The sequence below is a fragment of the Tachypleus tridentatus genome, chromosome 3 (assembly GCF_004210375.1).
Source record: "Tachypleus tridentatus isolate NWPU-2018 chromosome 3, ASM421037v1, whole genome shotgun sequence".
Classification (NCBI taxonomy): Eukaryota; Metazoa; Arthropoda; class Merostomata; order Xiphosura; family Limulidae; genus Tachypleus; species Tachypleus tridentatus.
The window spans coordinates 61,253,801-61,277,365 of NC_134827.1; the positions used below are offsets into that span (position 1 = coordinate 61,253,801).

At 36.2% G+C, this 23,565-nt stretch overlaps 1 protein-coding gene across 2 annotated transcripts in view; it reads right to left on the reverse strand.

Moving 5' to 3' along the window:
* Nucleotides 1-1,241: 1,241 nt before the first annotated feature.
* Nucleotides 1,242-23,565, reverse strand: part of LOC143246954 (neural cell adhesion molecule 2-like) — a 171,146-nt gene continuing 148,822 nt past the window's right edge. Inside the window, exons 7-13 of one of the 2 annotated variants that reach the window (XM_076494224.1) lie at nucleotides 21,560-21,847; nucleotides 14,349-14,651; nucleotides 9,876-10,001; nucleotides 8,575-8,602; nucleotides 4,047-4,138; nucleotides 3,588-3,703; nucleotides 1,242-2,464 (exon numbers count right to left, since the gene is read on the reverse strand). In XM_076494224.1, the coding sequence (XP_076350339.1) occupies nucleotides 2,267-2,464; nucleotides 3,588-3,703; nucleotides 4,047-4,138; nucleotides 8,575-8,602; nucleotides 9,876-10,001; nucleotides 14,349-14,651; nucleotides 21,560-21,847 (1,151 nt within the window). In that variant the 3' untranslated portion in view covers nucleotides 1,242-2,266. Of the gene's footprint in view, nucleotides 2,465-3,587; nucleotides 3,707-4,046; nucleotides 4,139-8,574; nucleotides 8,603-9,875; nucleotides 10,002-14,348; nucleotides 14,652-21,559; nucleotides 21,848-23,565 lie in introns of both variants that reach the window. The other variant, XM_076494223.1, reaches the window with a different exon arrangement.

Below are 23,565 nucleotides of genomic sequence, written 5' to 3' on the forward strand. Positions count from 1 at the left end.
GGATAATGGAAGCTAACAAACTGTTATGTGGGTTTTAAGGTACTTTTCAATGTGTCACTTGAACAGTTACACAATACAAATTGAAACTACAACGTTCTTGTTTGAGCTCTCGACATGAACACTCACTTCAAGAAATGTGCAAATGCATCTTTTATCATAAGAAACCATCGATTTTATAATTTGAGAGAAGCTGGTAAAATAAGATAGCTGTTTATATTTTAACATAAGCTTGATCTTAGCACTTTTAATTCTAACTTTTATCTTTTTTGGAGACTGTTCATTAAAATAACGCTCCCTACTAGTACAGGGGTAAGTCTCCGAACTTACAACTCAGGGGTTCGATTCACTTCGGTAGATTCAGAAGATAGCCCGACGTGGCTTTGCAATAAGAAAACACATTAAAATAACTTAGATAACTATTAAGTTTACTGCATCATTTCAATATCAACTACTTGCTGACTGGGTCAGTTGTCTCAACTTGGTATCTACTTTGTTCTTGAGTGACCAATAAAACCATTAGTTTTTTTATTGTTTTCTTTATTATATAAAATACAATTAAACAATAAATAAATTAGCTAAAAGTAACTGTTCGTGAAGACATGTAAATTGTAGTGTGTTTCTTTTGTTTTTTTATGCAATGGTCAAATTTATAACAGATAATGGCAGTTCGTTATTAATATTTGTTATTGAAGAAAAGATATAAATACCATCGCTTGTGAGAAAGAATGATCATGTTTAGTTACAAAGGTCTGCATTAATTGTTTGTTTTTTTGTTTGTTTTTGAATTTCGCACAAAACTACTCGAGGGCTATCTGTGCTAGCCGTCCCTAATTTAGCAGTGTAAGATTAGAGGGAAGGCAGCTAGTCATTACCACCCACCGCCAACTCTTGGGCTACTCTTTTACCAACGAATAGTGGGATTGACCGTCACATTATAACACCCCCACGGCTGGTCTGCATTGATCAAAGGTGTTTTTGTATTAAAAAGAAATCGATATTATATTACTAAAATTGCTTAAAAGGAATTGAACTTTGTAACGCATTTCTTAAACAGCTTATTGAAACTTAATAGCAAAATAAACAGCAATATATCATAAGAAATGTAGTTTAACTTTTGAACTCCCACATAAACACAAATTTATAAAGGTTTAATTTAAGATCAGGAAAGCATGTGTGTTGTACAAGATCAGAAAGGTGTTCTTTACGTGTGAATAAAAAAGGTCATTATATCCGTGACACAACATACCAAACGAACAATGTCTTCTCGATTTATTTCACAATTACAATATTCACTTTTGTTTCAATGGCATTTAATCAAAAAATCTTATCTGTTTTAGCAATTTTTCAAATATTAATCCATTTAACTGTTTCGTTTATTTGGTTCACATACACACAAATCATGCTTTTAACAAATGACTATACCACTGTTCGAACACGGGATATCAAATTAGATTCAGCCAGATAAATATTCAGTTATAATTACATAAATATCATGCTATCAATCATTAGACTTTGGCATATGTTACGATTGAAACAATTTTTATTTTATTTTATAATTTAAATTAAAATAAATATTAATACAAATAAGGATATTTCAATTTTAAAAGTAATAGATTACAACTGAAGTAATTAAGTACATAACATATTTTATTATAATGGTAATTTCATGATAATGGTATATATACACATATATATATATGTTTGTGTGTGTGAAATTACAGAGGTTACAGAAATGAGCGATTTGTAATCACAATTACCATTTTGAGTTGTGTAAAAAATTATAAACAGAACTGATATCGGTACGTATAATGTTAAATATATATTTGGGATTTTTGACAGATTAACTAAGCCAGAGAACGCTGTATTGCTTCATCCGCTGTAGAAATAAGACCATGGTGTACTTGAATGAGAAATACGGTTTAAAATGTCTTCGATATCAGATAGTTGTGAACATAAATACCATTGACATATCTCCAATTCTCAAATTGTTTACCATTCAAGATTTTAACAAGAAATGGAAACAATTTTAATATACACTAGATTCCCCTCATAATGTGATTTTACTACTCAATTCTAAACAGCCGAAGGTTTTGAGATCAGTTATATTTTGTGTTTATCTTCCAGAATAATTGGTTATAACACGCGCCAGTCATTTCATAGAATATTTCTAGTGAATTGTATGTAGTGCGACTGAAGGTAGGGCAAATACCAACACAACTTAGCAAAGGCAAGGCACACTGAATCACTTTTCACGATTTCAAACCTCTCAAACGTCCGTTTGTTTGAAGTTTCTTTCATGTGATGCTAAGGATGAGGTTTTAGCCACGTCTTTTCTGTATCCTGTTTGAAGGTCAATATACTCTCCGCTATAGTATTCCGAAGGGATTCCCTGGAGCAATGCCGGATCGTGCCACATCTTCGTCTGACGATTATCGCTTTCACTAGGGTGCGCTTCGTGAATTTCCTTGGAGAATCGTGAAAATTCATTTCATTGTCAAAAGATAAAAGTGGAAAAATTCAAGAGTAAAGTAAAAAAAAAAAAATCCAATTCTCACTTAACCAGTTATTTAATGAATCAGTGAACTATATTTTATGCTATAACTCTTTCAGTAAATATGTTGGACATTGTTATTTGTTTAGTCTATGAATAGGGTATTATATTAGGATTGTATTAAAATAAACAAGTGAAGTTATTCTTAGGTGAAAATTAATTGTATATAAATATAAAGAATATTATTAACTGATTTATTTCCGAATTTTTATTATTTAATAACCAGTTGTTGGTTTTTTTTTTTAATTTCGCGGAAAGCTACTCGAGGGCTATCTGCGCTAGCCGTCCCTAATTTAGCAGTGTAAGACTAGAGGGAAGGCAGCTAGTCATCGCCACCCACCACCAACTCTTGGGCTATTCTTTTACCAACGAATAGTAGGATTGATCGTAACATTATAACGCCCGCACGGCTGAAAGGGCGACGAGCATGTTTGGTGCGATCGTGCTTCGAACCCGCGACCCTCGGATTACGAAGCGAACGCCTTAACTCACCTGGCCATGCCGAGTCTATTTAATAACCAATAATATATAAAAACGTAAAATACAATATTATAGATCCGTTGGTTTCGGAATTTTTTTTCCCCACATTTGTACCAGTGTATAGTTAACATGTATAAATTATATAAAAAATGTCATAAAGGAATGAGTGTTAATAGAGAAAAATGTATTGTTTTGGTGATTTGAAGAACACCATGACACTAATGATTAACATTACTGTAGTTTCGTATTTTGGTGATTTGAAAAACACCGTGACACTAATGATTAACATTACTGTAGTTTCGTATTTTGGTGATTTGAAGAACACCATGACACTAATGATTAACATTACTGTAGTTTCGTATTTTGGTGATTTGAAGAACACCGTGACACTAATGGTTAACATTACTGTAGTTTCGTATTCTGGTGATTTGAAAAACACCGTGACACTAATGGTTAACATTACTGTAGTTTCGTATTTTTCTGGATACATCTATCACTTCTTTTCTTTCTTCTATATCCTTAGCTTTCTAATACACGTATTTTAAGAACTACTTACGAAGTTACCCTCGAATTCTCGGTTTGATGATCCTGCTACAATACATATTTGTTTTGGAAGTCGCCCCTCTTCCTGACTGACGAGGTTACAAACAGGGATTTCAAGGTATTTGGAATCTGCTAATGAATCAACATTCATCATTGAATATATAGAAAAATTTCAGCTTGTAATGTACCAGCGTTTACATACATGTTGTTCATAAAATAGCATTCAACAGTCAATATAGTCAAGTTGAACAAAGTCTGGTGACTAGAAACTAAACCTGATTATGGTAACAGAATTTCATTTTATACGATCATGTGTATAGATGTTTAATTATAAATGTCTTTGCTATCTAGGTGGATAATTAGAAACAAGACCTTATTATGATAACACAATCCTGTGTTAGACAATCATGTATATATATATATATATGTTTAATTATAAATTATAATAATTATAATAATTATAAATAATTACCTGGAATTACATCTGGACATTTTTCTTCATAAAAGTCCTTAGCGAAGTCCTCGGTAGGTATTATTTCCTTTTCTGGAGGACTTGTATACTTCCTAGAAATATAGCGAAAAACTTTTGGATATCATTATATGAATGTGTATTATAAAACTCGTAGTCCTAAAATAATAGTCTAATGTTAATTCATGTGATATATACTTATATATTTTATCAGGCTTTATTTGTTTCTGTTGGCCTTACTGTCCAGTATGCATTTCTTTGGTTGTTTGTTTGAGGTTAAACACAAGGCTAGACAGTTATCTGTGCTCTGCCCACTACGGATTTTCAGCGTTGTAAGTCCACAGACACACAGCGACCGTGAGCTACAGCGAGCACTCCATAATTTGTGCCCTCCGGCGGCGCAGCATATGTCTGCGTACGTACAACGCTACAAACCGAGTTCGACACCCATGATGAGCAGAGCACAGATAGCTTGTTGTATAGTTTGTGCTTGGCTTTAAGCAAACAAACAAACTATGCTGCGTATCAAATAATATTGTTAACAGTTTGGTTTTTACATTCTATTCATTATTTAAGAAGAAAACCGTGAAAACGCCAATTTGAATTAAAACAAGATATTATAAAACATTACTACGAAATTAAATATAAAAAACAGGAATTAATACATAAAAACAAGTTAGTTAGTTAATTATCACCATTAGATTCCATCAAGGAACATAGGGCCGCAATCGCTTGCGGATTCTTCAACAGGTATTTAAGTGAGTAGGTTGTTAGCCCACTACACCGAGCCGTCCCTAATTTAGTAGTGTAAGACTAGTAGTGTAGGGAAGGCAGTTAGTCATCACCACCCACCGCCAACTCTTGGGCTACTCTTTTACCAACGAATAGTGGGATTGACCGTCACATTATAACGCCCCCACGGCTGAAATGACCAGCATGTTTGGTGCGACCGGGATTCGAACCCGCGATCCTCGGATTATGAGTCGAACGCCTTCACACGCTTGACCATGCCGGGCCGACATAAAAACAAAGATAGGTTTATTTGTGTTGTTATTTTCCAATGAAAATAATAGTGACAAGCTACTCCAACAAATCGCATAAAACAATTTGAAGTGAGGTGAACTCTGATAGAATGCAAAATTATATCTTAAGATTGAAATATCCCAATAATAATATCTATTATTGTTTTAGACCAAAGATACACCAAAGTTTTGTACAACGCGAGGTCTCGAGCTCTGGATTCTAGCTTTGTAAGCTCGAAAAGTTGCCACTGACTCACTGGAAGACAATGAAACTTTATCTCCAGATAAGAAAGTTCCACTTTTCCTACACATTATATAATAGCGAGTAGCAATAATCGTTAACTAAATATCAGAAACTCTTGTGAAAACAAGACATGTTTGGAATTCGCTAAATATAAAACTTCGCTAATAAAATTAGTTATTGTGTTTAATCTATATTCTACTGATTGTATTGTAAAGATGCTTTATATTTGTTTCTGTTGATTCTAGATGTAAATAAAGAACGCAAGAGGTATAAGATAGCCCCCTAGCGGTAAGTCTAAAGGTTTCTTATGCTATAAACAGAGTTTCGATACCCTTGGTGGATACGACACGGATAGCCTTGAGTGTAATAACTTTGTGCTTAAAAATAAAACGAACAGGTGTAAAATCCAAATGCACCCATCTTGAATTTTTTTTAATGATTATAAACAAACGTTTTGCCAGAGTTATGGTTTTATTTAATAAACACTCTTCTGGTATTCGTTTCTGTTGTACCCAAAATGACACTTCATATTTCCAGACTTCAGGTATCTTATAAAAATACCTACTGACAACCAGCACTTTAATGCTGCACTATTTTTTCACATAATTGCTAATTTTAGATTTTCACGATTCTCTTATTGAGTTATTTGACTGCAGAAACTTTCATGTTACTCCGCTGCTTGTGGTCAGCTCTTCTTTCCTGGGAATAGAAGATAATAAAGTTGTAACTACTAACTGTGATTAGTTCAAACTGAAACGTCTTGTTTGTGTCTATGATTCGTTTCATGCTCAGACCAATACAGGTCTCGTGCGAGGGGAAAGATGTTACGTGCAGAGAATCAGTTTGCGTGGAAACATGTAGCTTCGTTCAGTTGCAGTGCAGAACAGTAAGTTAACAGTTCCTGGTAGGTTGCTTGCTTTCTGTGCTTCCTGGCAATACCATTGCTCCAGGAATAACAAAATAGTGTTGATACGGTCTCCTCTCCGCCTGGACATGTTGCAACATGTCAAGTTATTTATCTCATTTCATGCTTATTGTGTAATATGCTTTAAGAAGCTGATGGATACCGTGTTTATAGAGGGCTAATTATATCTTATATGTGTGAAAAGAAACAACAAACCACAATAAACTGTACATTTCTTCTTGTTTTCATAGTACCAAACTGATATTAAATTTAAAGCAAGTTGTTTAGCTTTAACACTTTAAAATAAAGTAACAATGTAAAAGAAATGTCTTTATTAACTTCATTTCTTTCCCACGTTTCATATATACTTGAATGATTTCAAGAAATTCAACTTTTCCCTAGCGGTCGTTAACGATACTATTCGTCGCACTCAAACGTTTTAATGCTACATTCAATGAAGTCAGGCCACCCCAGTGGCTCAGCGGTACGTCTGCGGACTTACAACGCTAAAATCCGGGTTTCGATACCCGTGGTGGGCAGAGCACAGATAGCCCATTGTGTAGCTTTGTGCTTAATTCAAAACAATAAAGTCAGTTGTTGTTTTTTTTATCAGTGTGAAAAACTCACTCGTTCACTTAGGGTTCCATGGAATAAGACTTTCTGTTCGTGTACGTAAAACTTAACTCTGGTTGTTTTGTTCACTTTTATCTGCGTGGTTTGTGAAAACACAACAGATCCGTTTATCAGACTTTTTATTTTGTTTCTAAGCTGAGAGAACATTATAAAAAAATATTAGGATTAGTAACCAATAACCAAACACTGAGGAAAATGAACGAGTCTCACAAAAACAATAGCAAAAACGTAATTTCGACTGTGGTTTTGTAAAGCCCCTTAAGGTTTCGGAAATGGCAAGACGATATATAATGAAGATTTTTTTTTGTTTGTTTTCTACGTATAAGAATACTCTGTCTATTCGTGTAAAATGGAAGCCTAGTATATAAAAACAGTTGACAATTTTCTAAAGCTAAAGCATATGTAGAAAAATAAATGCCTGCCAAATGAGCATCTCCACCTAAAGTTTATTTATGGTTTGAGTTTTTTATTGTAATATAATGTTTCTGAAAGAAAAAAAAATAAGTGTTGCCATCAACTGTTCCGAAAAATTTCAATAGTTCTATACAAATTAGTTGGATATTGAATAATAAACAACTTTGATGTTGTTGTTTTGAATTAAGCACAAAGCTACACAATGGGCTATCTGTGCTCTGCCCACCACGGGTATCGAAACCCGGATTTTAGCGTTGTGAGTCCACAGACGTACTGCTGAGCTACTAGGGGGCTAAACAACTTTGAAGAGATATCGCAACACAAACATTTTTTTTTGCTTTGAATTTCTCGCAAAGCAACACGAGGGATATCTGCGCTAGCCATTCCTAATTTAGTAGTGCAAGACTAGAGGGAAGGCAGCTAGTCTTCACCACCCACTGCCAACTTTTGGAATACTCTTTTACCAACGATTAGTTGGATTGACCCTCATATTGTAAAATACCCACGGCTAAAAGGGCTAGCATGTTTGGTGTGAAGGGGATTTGAACCCACGACCCTCAGATTACGAGTATGCTCTCTAACCACGGGCCCTCGTAACATAGAATACCTAACAGATAATTCAACAAATCGCTATGATTTCAGATCGTAGTTTCATGATATTTAATTATGAGCTCATAATATTATGTTGTAATAATTATAAATAAATTATTTATTAATTATTTATTTTATATTAAATAATAATTATATTACATTTGATTAGTTTTCAGTAACTAACGGGCCTGAAATGGCCAGGTGGTTAGCACGATTAACTTGTAATCTAAGAGTCAAAGGTTCGAATCCCCGTCACACCAAACGTGCTCGGCCTTTTAGCGGTGGGGGCGTTACAATGTAACAGTCGATTCCACTATTTGTTGGTAAAATAGTAGTCCAAGAATTAGCGGTGAATGGTAAAGAATAGCTGCCTTCCCTCTAGTTTTACACAGCTAAATGAGGGACGACCAGCGCAGATACACCTCGTGTTGCTTTGCGTGACATTGAAAAATAAGAAACAAACAAACAATGATTAACTGAGAGTTCACTGACTACAAGAAGATGGCTAGTATAATATTATTTATAATTACAGAAAAAAATGTCTGTTTCCGTATCAAATGTAATATTGTGACATCTATACTACTTTAATCGAAGTTAAGCCTAAAATTATTTAAACGTTAGAAATGCCATTGCAGAGATAAAAGAGTATAGAAATGCCATCAACAAGACAGTTTAAATTTCTTCTACATTCTTAAGTTAACTTATGTAAAATAGGGCACTTACGGAAGTTTATCTTCGGGTTGTTGCTCAACTGAAAAAACATCAAATAAGCTTATAAACTTTGCTTGATGCGTATTGAGGCAAAAACATCAACTTATTTCTTAGTTTAAAAGACAACTTTTAGATAAGTTTCAATACATAAGGCTAACCTCATTTTATTTGAACAATATTGTGTGCTAACGCAGTGGAGAATTCGCTATCACGAATGTATTTGGTTCTATGATCAAACAGCATTGTAATGTATCCAGGAAAGTTATTAGAAAGCGACCTGAATAGGAATTTTGCTAAACTGGGACTGTTAAGCCACGTAAAAGAAAATAGCACAGCTTTCCGAAGAATAAATTTGCCATTGTTTTCTGTGGAATGAGGTAAAGCTAACACAGCAGTTTTTTTCATGGAAGAGGTAAAGCTAAAACATCAGATTCTCTATGAAAGAGGGTAAAGCTTACACAGCAGGTTTTCTGTGGAAGAGGGTAAAGCTAACACAGCAGGTTCTCTGTGGAAGAGGGTAAAGCTAATACAACAGGTTCTCTGTGGAAGAGGGTAAAGCTAACACAACAGGTTCTCTGTGGAAGAGGGTAAAGCTAACACAACAGGTTCTCTGTGGAAGAGGGTAAAGCTAATACAACAGGTTCTCTGTGGAAGAGGGCAAAGCTAACACAGCAGGTTTTCTGTGGAAGAGGGTAAAGCTAACACAGCAGGTTCTCTGTGGAAGAGGGTAAAGCTAACACAGCAGGTTCGTCATGGAAGAGGGTAAAGCTAATACAATAGGTTCTCTATGGAAGGTGGTAAAGATAACACAGCAGAGCGTTTAAAACAGTGATAGGTTCAAAAACTGATTCTTAAGTCATTTCGTTGAAACTCGTTCATCTGCAAAAGTGAAGTCTGTATGGTTATAAAAACATTATCCTTTCGATAATCGTGTTACGTTGGAAATATGGATGGCCATCTGGCGGCACGTTATAGACGATATGGACAACAATAGGCCTGGGACATCGTTCCTACAAGATGAAACTAACCTCAGCATATGCTCGTGTTTGATGTACTATTTGCTTTCAAAATTTTGTACGGAACGACCAAATATGTACATTTTAAAAATATAAAACGTTAAATTTCGAACAAAGAACACAAACACACACTGTTATTTTATAATAATTTTGTAAAGTTAACAATACAATCAGAAGATAAGTTGAAGTACGTTATTGTTAGATTTTCTTAATTTTTGTACACATATCTAGTAACAACTACACTGTTTCAAGGTATTAGTGTTTAAATAAAAGATATAAAATAACGTTATTTCTTACCTTGACGTTTCCGTATTTGTCTTCTCTTCAAAATTACCACTGCGCATAAAGCGATTAAAATAAACACGACCACAATAAACAACAGGGCAATTAGAATAGGGTTTAATAAAAGCTTCCATTGTTTTCCTGTAAAAAATATAGAATGTTTTGGTGGTTATAGAAAAGTAACAGTACTGGTAATTTGCAGTAAATTCTTAGTTTTACAGTCGAATAAATAGAAAAAAATATATATACATAATCATCGACGAAAATGTGGCATCGTGAAAATCAAAATTATACTTGTAGAATAAACATTACTCAAAACATTCAGCAGTTACATTAACAATTGTTAATTAATTCATTATTGCATTATAAATTTATTGCAAATACCTAAGTGGGTGAGAAAGAAGAGATCACGAATATTCTCTTGTCTTGTTAAGCCTTACTCAGTAAAATGTATGACTTGCTCAGAGTTTAGAAATCACGAATATTCTCCTGTCTTGTTAAGCCTTACTCAGTAAAATGTATGACTTGCTCAGAGCTTAGAAATCACGAATATTCTCCTGTCCTGCTAAGCCTTACTCAGTAAAATGTATGATTTGCTCACAGTTTAGAAATCACGAATATTCTCTTGTCTTGTTAAGCCTTACTCAGTAAAATGTATGACTTGCTCAGAGCTTAGAAATCACGAATATTCTCCTGTCTTGTTAAGCCTTACTCAGTAAAATGTATGACTTGCTCAGAGCTTAGAAATCACGAATATTCTCCTGTCCTGCTAAGCCTTACTCAGTAAAATGTATGATTTGCTCACAGTTTAGAAATCACGAATATTCTCCTGTCCTGCTAAGCCTTACTCAGTAAAATGTATGACTTGCTCACAGTTTAGAAATCACGAATATTCTCCTGTATTGTTAAGCCTTACTCAGTAAAATGTATGACTTGCTCACAGTTTAGAAATCACGAATATTCTCCTGTCTTGTTAAGCCTTACTCAGTAAAATGTATGACTTGCTCACAGTTTAGAAATCACGAATATTCTCCTGTCTTGTTAAGCCTTACTCAGTAAAATGTATGACTTGCTCAGAGCTTAGAAATCACGAATATTCTCCTGTCTTGTTAAGCCTTACTCAGTAAAATGTATGACTTGCTCAGAGCTTAGAAATCACGAATATTCTCCTGTCCTGCTAAGCCTTACTCAGTAAAATGTATGATTTGCTCACAGTTTAGAAATCACGAATATTCTCCTGTCCTGCTAAGCCTTACTCAGTAAAATATATGACTTGCTCACAGTTTAGAAATCACGAATATTCTCCTGTCTTGTTAAGCCTTACTCAGTAAAATGTATGACTTGCTCACAGTTTAGAAATCACGAATATTCTCCTGTCCTGCTAAGCCTTACTCAGTAAAATGTATGACTTGCTCACAGTTTAGAAATCACGAATATTCTCCTGTCTTGTTAAGCCTTACTCAGTAAAATGTATGACTTGCTCACAGTTTAGAAATCACGAATATTCTCCTGTCCTGCTAAGCCTTACTCAGTAAAATGTATGACTTGCTCACAGTTTAGAAATCACGAATATTCTCCTGTCTTGTTAAGCGTTACTCAGTAAAGTATACAACTTGTTCACATGCCGGAAATCATTAAATTCAGATTATTTTGTCGTTTGATGTTTCATCATTCACTTTATTTTCTGAAATAATTTCTATGGAACGTCATCATATCTCTAAATGACATGTTCTCTGAGATTTGTACCTGGAGTAGATGTATTCAGTACACTGTCCAAAGACCGTATTTACCACCACATATCCTTCATATACATAACCTGTTGTTGGCTGAAGAATTTCCATATTTGCATTCATCAGATGACAAGAGTGGAGTCACCCTTGATGCAACCATTTCTGTTGGGTGTGTCTTTATGGATATCAACCCTCACAGACCACTTAGCATAAAGTCAAAGCTGTAAAAGTCGTTTCTCAACTGTCTGGTCTTATAAAAGGACAGTAGTTGCAGTTTAGAGGGCACTGTTCACTTTTACCTGTTGTTGTGGGATTAGTCATTATCATCAATAGGTATTCATGGATAGTCGTAGCGCGTGGCCTTCCACTGTTTTGGTTATCTGCTATTTATGGACAGTTGTAATGCGTGGCCTTCCACCGCTTTGGTTATCTGCTATTTGAATGTCTACTTGTTACATAATCAATCTGTCCGACACTGTCTGTCACGTGTTTTTAAAAATGATTGTTCTGTTTAGTTCTTATATACTTTTTGACTCTTAGCTGTTTTCCACTGATTGGCAGAAATTATATCTAAGTCGCATACGTGTGTATACCATACTTTACTAAGTTTCTACGCACATTACACGTGTTGAAGTTTTTTTCTCTACAATGACAATTTCCGCTTTCTAGATATGTATGTATGTTTGTTGTTTTTTGAATTTCGCACAAAGCTACTCGAGGGCTATCTGTGCTAGCCGTCCCTAATTTAGCAGTGTAAGACTAGAGGGAAGGCAGCTAGTCATCACCACCCACCTCCAGCTCTTGGGTTACTCTTTTACCAACGAATAGTGGGATTGACCGTCACATTATAACGCCCCCACAGCTGAAAGGGCGAGAATGTTTGGCGCGACGGGGATGCGAACCCGCGACTCTCTAGTTACGTGTCGCACGCCTTAACGCGCTTGGCTATGCCGGGCCATATATGTTTGAGAGTTATAAGCAGTTAGGTTTAAACGGATCGAACTAGAATCACGTGGCGATAGGTCAATATTAACCCAGTAGGTTGGGTAATTGTAAGCCTAGCTAATTTAATACTGTCACGGAGAGGCATGCTCGATTACTTGCAAGCACAGTTTAATTAATAATGAAGATTTGGATGTTATTTCCAGAGATGATTCTTTTTCTAAAGAAATATTTATCTTTCTAGAAAGGTTGTTAGCATCTTTTTTATGCCTTTTTGTTTAAAGGTTTTTTGTTATTTTGGTTTTTGGCTTTATAATCTGGTACACATGTACATATTAGTGAAATTAAATAATTATTTCTAATTGAAGCAAAATGAATAAACAAATTCATGAGAAAGGTCTGCCTTAAAAACAGCAAATCCTAGCCTCTGATTAGTTGTATTATAAACAAAAAAATTTGAGTAATAAACAAAACACATGAAACAAACATACGTGATTTTATTTAAAGGTAATTCGAGAATCAAATGAATTTTTAGGTTTTAATATTCGTTTCACCGTTTGTTTGATTTTGAATTTTGCGCAAAGCTAAACGGGGACTATCTGCGCTATCTGTCCCTAATTTAATTCTGTAAGATTAGAGGGAAGATAGCTAGTAATCACCACCCACCGCCAACTCTTGGGTTACTCTTTCATCAAGGAATAGTAGGATTGTCCGTCGCATTATAACGCTCACACGGGTGAAAGAGCGAGCATGTTTGATGTGACGGGAATTCGAACCCACGACCCTCAGATTACAAATGGAGTACCCTAGCCGCTTGGCCATACTGAGCTTTCCTTTCACTGAAAAACGAAAATAGAACCTAGACTTCCAATAGCGAGGTACTGCTTAACGACAGCTTCAGTGTTTCAAAATCGATAGCGTGGTCATGAGTTCCATGAAAGAAGAAATAAAAGCAGAAACCTCTTTCCATGTCAATATGATAATTCATCTTGGAAGGCTTAACAGGTTTCATCCAATCTTTAGACATTTTGAATTATTTAAAGATAAACTGATTTACGAAATCAGTTAAGCGTTATCCGCTTTTGATATGATTATCATTATTATTATTAGTTTCACAAAATTTGTTTGTTTGTTTTGAAATTTCACGCAAAGATACTCGAGGGCTATCTGCGCTAGCCGTCCCTAATTTAGCAGCGTAAGACTGGAGGGAAGGCAGTTAGTCATCACCATCCACCGCCAACTCTTGGACTACTCTTCAACCAACGAATAGTGGGATTGACCGTAATTTAATAACGCCCCCACGGCTGAAAGGGCGAGCATGTTTGGTGTGATGGTGATACGAACCCGCGACCCTCAGGTTACGAGTAGAGTCCCTTAACCACCTGGCCATACAGGGCCTAGTTTCACATATGGTTTAATATACATAAAATGTATCTTTATTAGAGTAGATACGCAGATGCATAGCTCAGAACGTTCTGGATTATCAGGTACAATTACAATTACGTAACCAGAAATATTTCATAAATCTATGACGAAGAAATGATAATAAATTGCTTAGGACCTCATTAATAATAATGTCTTTATAAATAAATACAACGTTGGTTAAATTGAGTTAATAAAGACAAAACAACTTCCTTACTAGCTGACGTTTATTAATAAAAAAAATTCGAAATCTAAATTAATGTGCGTAAGTGTAAGATGGAAAGATTATATTTGTTATCCGCGATAGGCATTTAATACATATGTATATATCGTACGTTTATAAACAGTTTAATTACTCTAAGTGAGTCATCAAACATAAAGTCCACTTACGCACCTTGACGAGACTGCGTCTCGGGTATGGGTAGTGTTTGTCCTCTCAAGACCAATGGTTCACTTCTCCCTTGATGGCTGACGACGTATATTTTCAATGCAAAATTTAAACCAGGTGGAAGACTTCTCATATAGAACGAAAGAGTAAAGGACGAAAAATTTGCTACAATATTTCCAGTCATTATGTCGTAAACCTCGACGAAAATTTGTGGCATTAAGTTACCATCATATCCATCTGTGCAGTCTATTCCAATTCCACTTTGAGTTTGGTTGAGGAGGGTGCAGTTTTGTATTGGTTCAGGTGGTCCTGAAAAACAAACAAATTAAAACTTTGAATTTAATTGTTTCTTTGTTTTGAATTTCGCGCCAAGCTACTCGAGGGCTATCTGCGCTAGCCGTCCCTAATTTAGCAGTCTAAGACTAGAGGGAAGGCAGCTAGTCATCGCCACCCACCGCCAACTCTTGGGCTACTCTTTTGCCAACGAATAATTGGATTGACCGTCACAATGTAACGCCCCCACGGCTGAAAGGGCGACGAGCATGTTTGGTGCGACCGGGATTCGAACGCCTTAACCCACCTGGCCATGCCGGGCCTTGAAGTTAATCGAGAGTAACATAGTTAAGTGAACACAGTAAAACCACACCAGTAAGGAAGTATTTCAAAGATCCAAAACACAGCTAACCGAACGGTAAGCTCGATTCTGTGTCCGTGTTGTGTTAATTTAACTGAACGAATACGTACTGGTGGGTACAATAATATTTTCATAATTTATAACTCAGGCGTTTTCGGATATCTCATACTCGCCACAGGGAATCTAATATTTATTCCACTACTGTGCTATTTTGTTTCCGTTTGCCTTTGGCCAAGGGCATTTATGATACATGGAGCTCCAGAAATTATGTTTGTTTTGGAATTTCGCACAAAGCTACTCGAGGGCTATCTGTGCTAGCCGTCCCTGGTTTAGTAGTGTAAGACTAGAGGGAAGGCAGCTAGTCATCACCACCCACCGCCAACTCTTGGGCTACTCTTTTACCAACGAATAGTGGGATTGACCGTAACATTATAACGCCCTCACGGCTGGGAGGGCGAGCATGTTTAGCGCGACTCGGGCGCGAACCCGCGACCCTCGGATTACGAGTCGCACGCCTTACGCGCTAGGCCATGCCAGGCCTTCCAGAAATTAGTATAACTCAATGAAAAACGGTAAAATGTAATGAGAGATGTGTTTCAAATTTACCTTGAGTGTTTTCATAGCAATCTCACTTCTTCATTAATTTAGGATAGAAAGGGAGTATTTGATAACCCAAAAAAGGCTTATGTGTTTCACCACACAAGCCACGTCTTTCAAAGATATGGTTACAGGAAGGTACAAGTTCCATTTAGAAAGGTGTCCCATGTTTTGTTTCCCATAAAACTGTTCGTTCTCTACAAGTTGTTCTCTACCGTTTGTTTACTTTATAGACTAGAGAGGCAACAACCAGCCCAACCTATGGGCTGAAATGATCAAAATATGTATTTGAAAGCACATAGGGACATAAAGTGCTGCAGTGTCACGAGAATCCTGGATCGTTGGATCCACAATCAAACCAATTAGTTCGTAAGGCCGCGTCCAGCCTGTAACCAATAGGAAACGAAGTATTTAAAGTCTCGAATAAGATTTACGCTCGTTAGGCCGTTTCCAGCCTGTAACCAATAGGAAACGAAGTATTTAAAGTCTCGAATAAGATTTGCATCAGAATCATGTTGTGTTCTACGAGAGATTTTTACCAAAAACACACAAATCCTCAATTCTTATGGGTAGATTTAAAGTGTCTCACAATGTAAGACCGGGAAGAAGAGAGTTTTAATCCCTTTTAATGAGGTTTTTGATTAAAACTAGTGGTGATTTATTATTACTGTTATACAATTCACAAAGACTTGGTGCTCAGCTTTTGAATATAATGTTGGTTGTCATGTGAACAGCAAATTAATGAAATAACGTTTATTAGTCTGTGCTTGTCCATTTATGTTAATCACTGTAATATACATATAATTATTTTTAGACTCTATAACGAAAAACAGACCAGTTATCAACAGAACCTCTTTTATTCTCCCAACAGTTCACTTTACAGTTCATATTCTAGAGTTAGTTTTGCAGTGGTGAGATAACAAGTTAGAAAAAGTTGTGGCAGTGAAAGTCAATAGTGAAATATTGACTTGCTTGTAATTAATTGGTCGACCTTATTGTACACGTGACGATGACACTACATCATGTTGTTGTTGTTGTTTTTGAATTTCGCGCAAAGCTACTCGAGGGCTATCTGCGCTAGCCGTCCCTAATCTAGCAGTGTAAGACTAGAGGGAAGGCAGCTAGTCATCACCACCCACCGCCAACTCTTGGGCTACTCTTTTACCAACGAATAGTAGGATTGACCGTAACATTATAACGCCCCCACGGCTGAAAGGGCGAACATGTTTGGTGCGACGGGGATTCGAACCCGCGACCCTCAGATTACAAGTCGCACGCTTTAACATGCTTGTCCATGCCGGGACAGAAAATGTCTTATTGTTACCTTAGCAGTGAATCTCCATTCATTTAGTTGTTGTTTTGAATTAAGCACAAAGCTACACAATGGGCTATCTGTGCTCTGCCCACCACGGGTATCGAAACCCGGATTTTAGCGTTGTAAATCAGTAGACTTACCGCTCTACTACCGGAGGAGTTTCACTTAGGTAACGTATGGTATATTGCCGCTCATGCTTGGAGAAATGTACAAAAAAAAACTTAACAGTTTTGTTCTAATGGTGATAGCAGTATTATATAAAATAAAGTAGGCAGGACATGTTTAAGTTAATTAACCTGTTGACTGCCAAGTATTTCAGCAGCTACAATACAACTCTAATGCTTCTTCATTTTGTAACTTTTTTTCGTGACGCCATTTTGGATCGAAAGTGAAACAATTTGTAAGTAGGTCAAATGTATGTATGGTGCTGACATCTAGCTTTGAAGTTAGGTATTATTGAGAACGAATTAACTCGTCCGTGGCACCGTGTTACCGATCGGCTTGGAAGAGTTATCTACAGCACTGAACAGGTTAAAACAGGTTACATGAGGGGAAGTGTAGTTTTGAAACATGCTAGTTAAATATAATTATCCGCTTTAAAATTGTGTTAGCGTAGTTTTTTTCGAATAGCGTTGAGAAAAAAATATCCACACTTACATGAAACAAACAAATTTAGAAAGCACGACTTAAAATGAAACGTTTGCTTAGGGCGCGTTTCGGTCTAACGCCTTTTGTTTGGCTGCACTACGTTACAGTAGAGCTGCGTTGAGAAGCGTGACCATTATTGATAAAGTGACCATTATAAAATGTAAATCTAACTACGGATGTGTTACGAGAAGTATATATGTAAAAATTTTGCTCGTACATAAAGAGAAGTAGCTAAGCTGAGTGAATAATAGGGAACTAAGAAATACCTAAATACAATACAATCAGAAATACAATAGAAATAATAGAAATACAATCACTGCAAAATAAGCGCATTTTGTAAATATTCCGAACACAAAAAAAAAACATCATATTTCAACTTATTTCCTACCAAGTGCAATGAATTCCTTCCTCTACAAACCGCCCCCCCCCCCGCTAGTACAGCGGTACGTCTATGAATTTTCAACGCTAAAATCTGGGGTTCGATTATCTTCGGTAGGCTCAGCAGATAGCCTGATGTGGCTTTGCTTTTAGAAAAGCACAGAACACCACTTCAGACTAGGATTCACTATGCTAAATCTTTAAGTGAATGAGTGAGCTTACTAATCCAATTCGGATTAATTAAGAACATTCTTTATCTGGAATTCTTTATCTTTTCAGAACATTATACGAGATCCGTGAAAATCTGTAAAACCAGAAGTTAAGAGGTTTTTCCTCTTCCTTTTCTCAGCATTTCTCTCACTTGAGACTAAACCCAATTACTATAAACCTACTCAAGTTATCAACAACACGTAATCGCATCTTTGTCTATTTATCCCAGTTCCCAACGGAATATTTCGAGTAGATGGTTTGAGAAATCTCTGTTCTTCAACGACACACTACCTCCTGTTTAGAGTATTTTGTATTTTGAAATACATGTCGCAACACATTGTAACTTCTTAATTCTGTCCAGTGTGTGATAACAACCAGAAGGTGTGCAAGGAAGACAATGTGATTTTAAATATTTTCTTATTATATAAACAACTGTTAATTAACTTTCGCGGTCATCAGATTCATTTCTAAATACTATTAGGTTTTCCTGTAAAATACAAATCCGCTTAAATGTCAATAATAATCGATGTATTTAAAGCTATCGGTTTTAGGATGGGCCGATCATGTGTGGTGTGAAGTGATTTGAACCTGCGACCCTCAGATTACGAGTCAACCTCCTAACCACTTTGCCATGCTTCTAATGAGTTAAAGTCGAGATAATAATTGTATACTTATTTCGAAACGTATAAATATCATAATACATCAGCTACATCAGTATCAGAAAGAAATTATGAGCTGCAATGTCTTATATTTGCACTGAAAACCATTCATATCAAACAACGCTATGTTTTGTTCCTGGATAGTATGTGTTATTTCTTAATTGCTTACGTTGTACAGAAAATTCCCTTCAAACTTTGCTTTTGTGAAATTTAGAAATTAACCTAGTTTATAAGTAAAAACGGGAAAATTTGCACATTTTCATTTACATATGGTCTGAATAAAACAGCATATGAATCCATATTTACATGTATTTATACTAAAGCTATACAAAAATGTTTAGAAGTGAGTAGTTTTTCGAAATTTGCGACTGTAATGTAAATCACTTTCACATATCAGCCCCCAATTACAGTCTCCCATCGTGTTTTCGTTATACGCTCCTTGGTAGCGGCGTTCAAAGTCCAGTATACCTTGGTGGAAGCGTTCGCCTTGCCCATCTGAGTATGTTCCCATGTTCTCCTTGAATTTATCAAGATGAGCGTCAAGGATATGGACTTTCAGGAACATCGTGCAGCCCATTTTGCTGTAGTTCTTCACCAGAACCTCAACCATTTCCTCATAATTTTCGGCCAAGAAGCTCAGAACCACTGCTACAAAGCTGCCCCAAGCTTCTTTTAACTTCCTACTGAGCTTCTTGGGGAATTCTGTGCACTCCAGGATCTTCTTTATTTGGGGTCCAACGAAAACACCACCGTTGACCTTTGCCTCAGACAGTTAGAAGAAGTCTCGAAGGTACTTGAAGGCTGCAGTCTTCTTATCAAGAGCTGTGACAAATTGTTTCATAAGACCCAATTTTATGTGCAATGGTGAGAACATCACCTTCTGGAGGTCCACTACTGGCTCAAACTTGACATTGTGTCTCTTCACAGAGAACTCGGTCCGTTGTGGCCAGTGCTTCCTTTTGTAGTGCGCTGCGGCGTCCCAGCTGTCCCAAAGGCAAAGATAATAGGGAAACTTGGTAAAGCCTTCTTGAAGACACATCAGGAATGCCACCATTTTAAAATCTCCGGTAACCTCCAAGCCATACTCATCATACTTCAAGGCTTCTAGCAAGGTCTTGATGCTGTTGTATTACTCTTTGAGGTGCACCGAAAGACCCAGGGTAAGATACGGACACTTATTCCCGTTATGGAGCAGCACAGCTTTGAGGCTTCTGGATGAGATATCAATGAAGAGGCGCCACATGTTCGGGTTGCAGACAATTCCAATTGCCTCACACAGTCTGGACACACTGTGGCAGAATCAGAGCCCATCTTGACGAGTGAAGAAGCTGGAGAAATGTCTGTGACGTTTCCTCTGACTTGCGACTTGCACACTTTCATTTACGAATCCCATTCCTTGAGCCTAGATGTCAAGAGCTCGGTATTCGACTTTGTTACAGCAAGATCTCTGATCAAGTCATTAAGGTCTCACTAATTGGAGTAGTATGAGTTTCTCTCACCAGGTGCACCTCTGAAATTGTAATCTGGATCTTCAACGTCTACCTCCTCTTCTGATTTGCTGCTCTCTTCTGAGGATAGCTGCTTTCTCTCTGGCGGAGTGGGTACTAAGACCTTAGAGCAGGGTGGCACTGGGGCGGTGGATGATGGAAGGTCCGGATATATGATAGCAACGCATTCTTGCCAGCCCGACATTTGGAAGGGTCCACCATGCAGAAGTAGCAATAACTTGAGTGGTCAGTGGGTTCACGCCAAGTTCTTGGAATAGTGAACTTCATGGCTCTCTTTCCATTCTGTACCGTCCTGCAAAACAGGAAAATAAAATTGTTTTTATGAATGAAGAATAAATTTATTTCATCCACAACTAATGTGTAAGAGGTTCATGAAAAATATTTTATATGTGATATTTTTCTATACTATCGGAAATAAAAAAAGATATTTAAGTTTTAAAAGGTCTAAAATTTGTATAATATAAAATCTTACTATTTAAGCAAGCAAAAATTGTCCGTCTTACCTTCTAGAGTTTTTTGTTTACACATAATATGAGATGTCCATGGTTTATCTTGATCCCTAACAAGCATACCGAAATATGTCTTGTAGGCTTCACACATTTTAACAGATGCTGTCACAGAGTACTTTTTCACTCTTGTTTTGATAAATTGGCCACATACATTGCAGAATGCATCTGGAGAATGCTGGCAGCTTCTTGATGCCATATCTGATAAAATCAGATAGGTCTATATGTCCACTTAGGCAGCTAGAACTAAACTGAAAGGTTTTTGAAAATTCTCGTAAGTTCTACAACATTCTAGAAAGTTCTGAAAATTCTTGTAAGTTCGAGAAAATTCTTTATCAGCTACTCAACAATGAATCTACCTGGAATGTTCTGGAAAATGGGTAAATTCGAAAATCTCATTACCCAGGTTACAAAAGCAAAGTTTGAAGATTAAAAATGGTATTTTACATTTACTTTAGGCATGCGTAATTGGGAAATGAACATGAAAAAGTAAAATATTTGTTACATCGTGTTATCTTACTTTCGTATTATTATGCTTGCACTGAAAATCATTTATATCAAATTACCTTACTTTCGTAATATGTTTTCACTGAAAACCATTTATATCAAATTATTTTAACTCGTCTTATGTTTGCACTGAAAACCATTTATATCAAATTATCTTACCTTCGTCTTATGTTTGCACTGGAAACCATTTATATCAAATTATCTTAATTTCGTCTTATGTTTTCACTGAAAACCATTTATATCAAATTATCTTACCTTCTGAAAGGATATAGTACACACACGGAACGTTTTGATTTCCCACACTATTGGAGGCAGAGCAGGATATACTCCCGAATTCATACTTTGACCTTGGCGTGTATATTACTGTGCTTCTTGTTTTGTGGAAGTTAAAGTTACTCAGGTAATAATTGTCGTGAGAGTTGTTGAAACTCCATCTATACTTGACGTCTTCTGGATCGCTTTCGACGTCACAGGTGATGTGTATGGGCTCGTTTTCGGTCGTTGTGTAAATACTCTTCTGACCAGGCTTACAAACAGGAGCGTCTATTGACACGCAAGAGGAAACTAATAATTCCGACTTCATTTATATTGTTTTACAAAATATTATTTTTGTTATAATAGATCAAAGACTCAGATATTTCTGAAGCGATTCCCTCAATGTTATATTTGTTTCTGTAAGCTACAAAAAAAAATAAAAATAAATGAACGCATAGGATATAGTATCGCTTCCTAGTGGGTTAATGGTGAATTTAAAAGCTGATGGCGCGAAAAACCGGTTCACGATGTTCTGGTGGTCAGAGAACAAATCGACCATTTCGTTTGTGGCATTAGGCTTAACGATAACCAGACGATTCATTTAGTAATTCCTAACTATTGTGCTTTTATCTTTCTACAACATCAACTACAACGGTTCTTTACAAATTAGTTGAGGAATACTGAACAGTTGAAGTACTTTACAAAATCAAAATTTAAAGGAAAATGGTAAACACATTCGTTGTTAATTTATAATGTTTAAAGTTTAAATGTAGTTTATAATATGAAACCATTTTCTTACTTACGCAGTAAACATACTTATGTGTTAAAAAAATCGCTGGACTAAAAGTCTTAAAAGACGTATAAATATTGAAAATCTACAAATGTAAGTTTCGCTGTCATAACTTACATATTGAGAAATACGCTATAATGAAACAATATAAATAACTGTGTGTTTCCCGTGTTACAATAGTCAAAATTATCCGGTATTTAGGTGTTTTCTAAATTAATAAAAAAGTATTTGAACATAAAATATTATAGGAAAGAAGTAAAGTAGTGTAAAATTATGAAACGTAAATTACAACTAATTAAAGATTTAACGCTTGTCTCTATCAGTTGTTTGTTCATTTCTGGTTCCAAAATGTTCACTTTAAAAATGGCTTAAAGTATAAACTCAATTTTATTTAGTCTTGCAAACATAACATTAAGAAAAAACAGGGTGTTTGAGAAATAAATCCTAGGACGATTTTTTTTGGAGTATGTCATACCAAAAATACTCGCCCATTCATCCGTGGGGGCGTTCTAATGTCACAGTCAATCCCACTATTCATTTGTAAAAGACTACCCCAAGACTTAGCGGTTGATGGTGATTACTAGCTGCCTTCCCTCTAGTCTTAAACTGTAAAATTAGGAACGGCTAGCACAGATAGCCCTCGTGTAGCTTTGCGCGAAATTGGAAAACAAACAAACAGACAATAACTTATCGTATAAGACAAGCCGTAGTTTTAACCCGAGTGTCACAACTCGTTCTAACTATTTCAATCAAATACAGCTGAATGACACGTGTCACTGTTCTACTCGCTATTCTCAGTTTAAGGAGCACGTGACTTACAGTGGCTAAACACAAAAACCAAAACAACAAAGTATATGTTTTTCGCCCTTTCATTAAAATATGTTTTGCTTGAAGTTAAGCAGAGAGCTACGCGATGGGCTATATGTGCTCTACCCGCCATGGGTACTCTTTGTTTTGAAATTCGTGCAAAGCTACACGAGGGCTATGTGCGATAGCTGTCCCTAATTTAGCAGTGTAAGACTGGAGGGAAGACAGCAAATCATTATCACCCACCGCCAACTCTCGAGCTGCTTTTTTTTTTTACTAACGAATAGTAGAATTAACCGTTACATTATGACGCACCTACAGCTGAAAAGGCAAGCGTGTTGAGTGTGATAGGGATTCGAACCCATGACCCTCAAATTACGAGCTGAGCTTCTTAACCACCTGGCCATGT